Source organism: Thamnophis elegans, chromosome 17, assembly GCF_009769535.1.
Source record: "Thamnophis elegans isolate rThaEle1 chromosome 17, rThaEle1.pri, whole genome shotgun sequence".
Taxonomy (NCBI): Eukaryota; Metazoa; Chordata; class Lepidosauria; order Squamata; family Colubridae; genus Thamnophis; species Thamnophis elegans.
Genome location: NC_045557.1, coordinates 6627053 through 6633052, shown reverse-complemented (window position 1 = coordinate 6633052; position 6000 = coordinate 6627053). Strand labels below are relative to the sequence as shown.

The 6000-nt window shown below is 51.7% G+C and overlaps 1 protein-coding gene across 1 annotated transcript in view; it reads left to right on the top strand.

The window, feature by feature from the left end:
- Window positions 1-6000, top strand: part of PLCB3 (phospholipase C beta 3) — a 35178-nt gene that overhangs the window by 7460 nt on the left and 21718 nt on the right. Inside the window, exons 2-5 of the mRNA XM_032234294.1 lie at window positions 639-822; window positions 2228-2335; window positions 3535-3599; window positions 4677-4773. Coding sequence (XP_032090185.1) covers window positions 639-822; window positions 2228-2335; window positions 3535-3599; window positions 4677-4773 — 454 coding nt within the window. The remainder of the gene's footprint in view (window positions 1-638; window positions 823-2227; window positions 2336-3534; window positions 3600-4676; window positions 4774-6000) is intronic.

The following is a 6000-nucleotide window of genomic DNA, read 5'->3' as shown; positions in this document are numbered from 1 at the left end:
CAGAAGGAAGGGAGGGAGGGAGGGAGGGAGGGAGGGAAGGAAGGAAGGAAGGAAGGAAGGAAGGAAGGAAGGAAGGAAGGAAGGAAGGAAGGAAGGAAGGGCAATAGCAATTAGATTTATATGCCACTTCACAGGGCTTTATAGCCCCTCTCTAAGCGGTTTGCAGAGTCAGCCTCTTGCCCCCAAGAATCCGGGTCCTCATTTGACCCACCTCGGGGGCCCCCATTACTTGTCCCAGCTTCTGCCAACTTAGCAGTTCGAAAAAATGCAAATGAAAGTAGAAAAACAGGAGCCACCGTTGGTGGGAAGGGAACAGCATTCTGTGCCCCTTCGGCGTTGAGTCATGCCGGCCACATGACCACGGAGACGTCTTCTGACAGCGCTGGCTCTTCGGCTTTGAAACGGAGATGAGCACCGCCCCCTAGAGTCAGGAACGACTAGCACATACGTGCAAGGGGAACCTTTACCTTATACCTATATTGATAAGAGATGAGATATGGGAAGAACAGATCGTCTTCCGTAGTCCTTGCCTTCTTCCCCCTCTTTCCCAAATTAAGTTGGCTTTGAGTTTTGGCTCAGCTAATTTTCCAGTTGGTCTCTCTCTCTCTCTCCCCCCCCCCCCACTCCCGTTCCTGCAGCTCCAGCCCGGCATAGCCTTACCGAGCCCACAGGAATTATTGGGGCGCATTCTGGTGAAAAACAAGAAACGCCGGCCTCACATCAAGGTGGCGGAAGGCAGCATTCGCAAACGGGTTCTAGAGCAGACGCACAGCTCCTTCAGCGACTCTTCCGGGGTGGGCGAGCCGGGTTCTCCTGCCCTGGGTAGGTTCCTCAAAGTTCTTTTTGTTTATTTTTATTAAATCTACAGGCAGCCCATCAGGCTATCCAAAAGCATGAAGAAAGAAAGAAGGAAGGATGGATGGAAAGAAGGAAGGAAGGAAGGCGGAAAGGGAGGAAGGAATAGAGGAAGGGAGAGAAATGGGAAGGGAGGGAGGGAAGAAGGAGGGAGAAGGAAAAGGGAAGGAAGAATGGAAGGGGGGAGGGAGGAGGGAAGGGGAATGAAGGAAAATTGGAGGGAGGGAAGGACAAAGGAAGAGAAAGGGAAGGAGGGAGGAAAGGGAGGAAGGAATAGAGGGAGAGGGAGAGAGACGGGAAGTGAGGAAAGGAGAGAGAAGGAAAAGGGAAGGAAGGAAGAATGGAAGGGGGAGAGGGAGGGAAGAAGGAAAGAAGGGTGGAGGAAAGAGGAAGAAAGGAAAATTGGAGGGAGAGGGAAGGAAGGAAGGACGGAGGAAGGGGAGGAAGGAATAGAGGGAGGGAGAAGGAAAAGGGAAGGAAGGAAGAATGGAAGTGAGAGAGGGAGGGAAGGAAAGAAGGGTGGAGGAAAGAGGAAGAAAGGAAAATTGGAGGGAGAGAGGGAGGGACAAAGGAAGAGGGAAAAAAGTAAAGGAAGGAAGGAAAACCAGAGGGAGAAGGGAAGGAAGGAAGGACGGAGGAAGGGGAGGAAGGAATAGAGGGAGGGAGAGAGATGGGAAGGGAAGAAAGGTGAGAGAAGGAAAAGGAAAGGAAGGAAGAACGGAAGGGGGGAAGGAGGGAAGAAGGAAGGAAAGAAGGGAGGAGGAAAAGGGAACAAAGGAAAATTGGAGGGAGGGACAAAGGAAGAGAAAAAAAGGAAAGAAGGAAGGAAGGACAACCAGAGAAGGGATGGAAGGAAGAAAAATTGGAGGGAGGGAGGGTGGAACGAAAGGAAAAAAGTAGAGAAAAGGAAGGAAGGGGAAGGGAAGAAGGGAGGAGTCAAAGGAAAAAGTGCAAAAAGGAAAAAAGAAGAAAAGCAGAAGAAAAACAGAAAAGAAAGGGGAAAAAACACACCTAGATGTGGCTTCTAATCTTCTCCATCATATTTATAATTCCAAATTTGGCCTCTTAATCAATGAGGACAAGAAGATTGCGGCCTTCTTTCTATCACCTGTCTTGTCTAACCATAAGCCACCCTTTCATGCCGTGCTCTGAGGAAGAAGCTGATCACATCCTCCCCGGCTGAGAGTCGGAGGAGCCGCGGCACGCAGGGAAAAGCAGCGGAGGAGGGAAATCTCTCTCCCTTCCTCTATTCCTTCCTCCCTTTCCTCCTTCCTTCCTTCCTTCCTTCCTTCCTTCTTTCCTTCCTTCCTTCCTTCCTTCTTTCCATGATTTTTCCTTTATTTATTTATTCTCCTCCCTTCCTCTCTTTCAGGCTCTCCCTTCGCCGAGCCCCCGGAAATCCTTGCCTCCATCCTGACCAACGGGGAGGAAAAGGCCTCAGACAGAATGGCGAAGCTGGGGGAACCCCGCAAATCTATTGGTGAGACACCCCCAAACACAGGCACCCCCACACTAAGGGGAAGAAAAGGTTTTCCCAGGATGCCGGCTAGGGGATTCTGGGAGTTGAAGTCCATCCATCTTAAAGCAGGCTGGCTGGGGGATTCTGGGAGTTGAAGTCCACCCATCTTAAAGCATGCTGGCTGGGGGATTCTGGGAGTTGAAATCCACCCATCTTGAAGCAGGCTGGCTGGGGGATTCTGGGAGTTCAATTCTACCCATCTTAAAGCCTGCTGGCTGGGGGATTCTGGGAGTTGAAATCCACCCATCTTGAAGCAGGCTGGCTGGGGGATTCTGGGAGTTGAAGTCCACCCATCTTAAAGCAGGCTGGCTGGGGGATTCTGGGAGTTGAAGTCCACCCATCTTGAAGCAGGCTGGCTGGGGGATTCTGGGAGTTGAAGTCCATCCATCTTAAAGCAGGCTGGCTGGGGGATTCTGGGAGTTGAAATCCACCCATCTTGAAGCAGGCTGGCTGGGGGATTCTGGGAGTTGAAGTCCACCCCTCTTAAAGCAGGCTGGCTGGGGGATTCTGGGAGTTGAAGTCCATCCATCTTAAAGCAGGCTGGCTGGGGGATTCTGGGAGTTGAAGTCCACCCATCTTAAAGCAGGCTGTCTGGGGGATTCTGGGAGTTGAAGCCCACCCATCTTAAAGCAGGCTGGCTGGGAGATTCTGGGAGTTGAAGCCCACCCCTCTTAAAGCCTGCTGGCTGGGGAATCCTGGGAGTTGAAGTCCACCCATCTTAAAGCAGGCTGGCTGGGGGATTCTGGGAATTGAAGTCCACCCATCTTAAAGCCTGCTGGCTGGGGGATTCTGGGAGTTGAAGCCCACCCCTCTTAAAGCCTGCTGGCTGGGGAATCCTGGGAGTTGAAGTCCACCCATCTTAAAGCAGGCTGGCTGGGGGATTCTGGGAATTGAAGTCCACCCATCTTAAAGCCTGCTGGCTGGGGGATTCTGGGAGAACGATTCGAACATCTTAAACATCTTAAACTTGCTAAAAAAAATTTAAAAATCCTATTTTAAATGCTAGCCTAGCTAGAAGTTTTATGTAGTTTTTAAACAGTTAGCCTTCTGGGAGTTGTAGTTCCTTGAGGTTCAGCTGCCAAACTGGCCTTTTCCCCATCCTACAGACAAACCCTTTGATTACCGAGCCCCTAATCCCCTTCCTTTCTCCCCACCTCCAGACCGGGAAGCCGAAAGCGAGGAGGAGGAAGAGCTGCAAGACCCCAAAAAGCTGACAACCGACGAGGTATGTGCAGATGGAAGGGAATGCTTTGCAAGGACCTGTCCACAATATTTTGGGGTGCATGATGGGTGACTTCCGAAGCGGCCATGTAGAGGAAACCCAAAGGGGAGGAGGAAGAAGAGGAGTCCTCTGATTTCTAGAACTCCCAGGAGTCACTGCAAGAGTCCCGATGGCTAAAGATTCATTTCCCAGGTTTCCCCACCAGCCATGAGCCAGAGGGGATTCTGGGAAAGGGCATTTTAAGACAGCAGTTTTTGAAGTTTTGCATTGCTGATATTGTTTTTCCCACTCCCTCACCTTGTCCTCCTCCTCCTTCTTTTTCTTCTGCTTCTTCTTTTCCTCCTCCTTTTCATTCTCCTCCTCCTCTTCTGCTTCTCTCCTTCTCTCCTTCTCTTCCCCTTCTCCTCCTCCTTTCCATTCTCCTCCTCCTCCTCTCTTCCTCCTCCTCCTTTTCATTCACTTCTTCCTCTTCTCTTCCTCTTCCTCCTCCTCCTCCTCCTTCTCCTCCTCCTTTTCATTCTCCTCCTCCTCTTCTCCTTCTCTTCTGCTCTTCCCCTTCTCCTCATCCTTTCCATTCTCCTCCTCCTCCTCTCCTCCTCTTCCTCCTCCTTCTCCTTCTCCTCCTTTCCATTCTCCTCCTCCTCTCCTCCTCTTCCTCCTCCTTCTCCTTCTCCTCCTCCTTTTCATTCTCCTCCTTCTCTCCTCCTCCTTTTCATTCTCCTCCTCCTCCTCTCCTCCTCCTCCTCCTTTTCATTCTCTTCCTCCTCTTCTCTTCCTCCTCCTTCTCCTCCTTCTCCTTTTCATTCTCCTCCTCTTCTCCTCCTCTTCTTCTCTTCCCCTTCTCCTCCTCCTTTCCATTCTCCTCCTCCTCCTCCCCTCCTCCCCATTTTCATTCTCTTCCTTCTCTTCCTCTCCTTCTCCTCCTCCTTCTTTTCATTCTCTTCCTCCTCTTCTCTTCCGCTTCCTCCTCCTCCTCCCCCTCCTCCTCCTCCTCCTCCTTTTCATTCTCATCATCATCCTTCTCTCCTCCTCCTCCTCCCTCCTCTTTCTTCCCCCTGCCAACCCCCTGATCGCCCCCAGGGCACCGCCAGCAGCGAAGTGAATGCCACAGAGGAGATGTCAACGTTGGTCAATTACATCGAGCCGGTCAAGTTCAAGTCCTTCGAGGTGGCCAGCAGTGAGTGACCGGGGAGGGGGACGGACAAGGCCGAGCAATGGTGACCGGGGAGGGGGGCTGAATTCAGCTTTGCCTTTAAATTGGGGACTTTTGGGGGCCTAAGAATGTTAGCCGGGGTGCCCACTTCAAGTGCCTCTTATTTACGTTGACCGTATATTCTTGGGAAAAAAAACACAGCTAGTTCCTCGACTTGCGGCCACGATGGGGAGCAGAAAATTTGTCAAGAGTCGTTAAATCAAGTGGCTGCCCCCGATTTTGCAGCCTCTTGATTTCCGGCTGGCTGGGGAATTCTGGGAGTTGAAGTCCACAAGTCTTACAGTTGTTAAGTTTGGAGAGGAATGTGGTCGCTGTGGCCTTGACACGTAAAAACAGCTTCCCTTCCCTTCCCGAGGCTGTGATTTTTTTTGTTTTCGACTCTCCCTCCTTCCTTGCAAACAACCCCGATCCTTGAGATCTAGAGACTTGTCCGAGCATCTAAAGATGCGGCTGGACAGTCATCGAATTTGTGCCATTTCATTTGAAAGACGAACTGGCCCGTCTAAGATGCTGTTCTATCCGAGGCTTCCCGGAAGCAAACTCCTTATTGTCCCGACAAAAAACCCTTTTATTAATTTAATTCTGCTCCTTCACCTCCAGCAAAGTCTTTCCAGGGAGGATTTACAGTCACAGACCTTATCTGGCTTGGAGAGCTGCCAGGCTGAGATCTGCAGAACTTGGCCAGGAGTCTCGGAGAGTCACGAGCCAATGAATTGAACTAATGGTCTCCTGCAAACTCCACTCCCCTTTCGCTCCTCTTTTACTTCCTCTGGGAGGGGCCATTCACCATCCACCTGTGGCCTTAACTCCCAAGTCAACCCCTGTTCTTTAGCTCTTCCCTTTGGCCACTCTGCGTATGCGCATACTGGGAACAGGCTCCAGCTGTTCTTCTGCCTCACTGCTGTCCGACTCCGAAGGCAGCTGATAACTGCCATACGGCCCTGGCCTCCTCTCTGCCTCCGACATAGAGCCCTCCTCCGAGCCTTCCCCAGACTTCAGGACCGGCCCAGGTTCCTCCCCAACCCTCCTCACTCTCTGACTCTGTTGCTACCTCTGCTGGCAAGACACAACAGATGCCAAATTTAAAGCCAGTTTTGCAGGCAAACTCCCTCGGTGATTGTGATGGGAAGCGTGGCCTACCCCTCAAGGTTGTTGTTGTTGCCACAGGGGCAAAGGGGGCGCTGGGCGGGG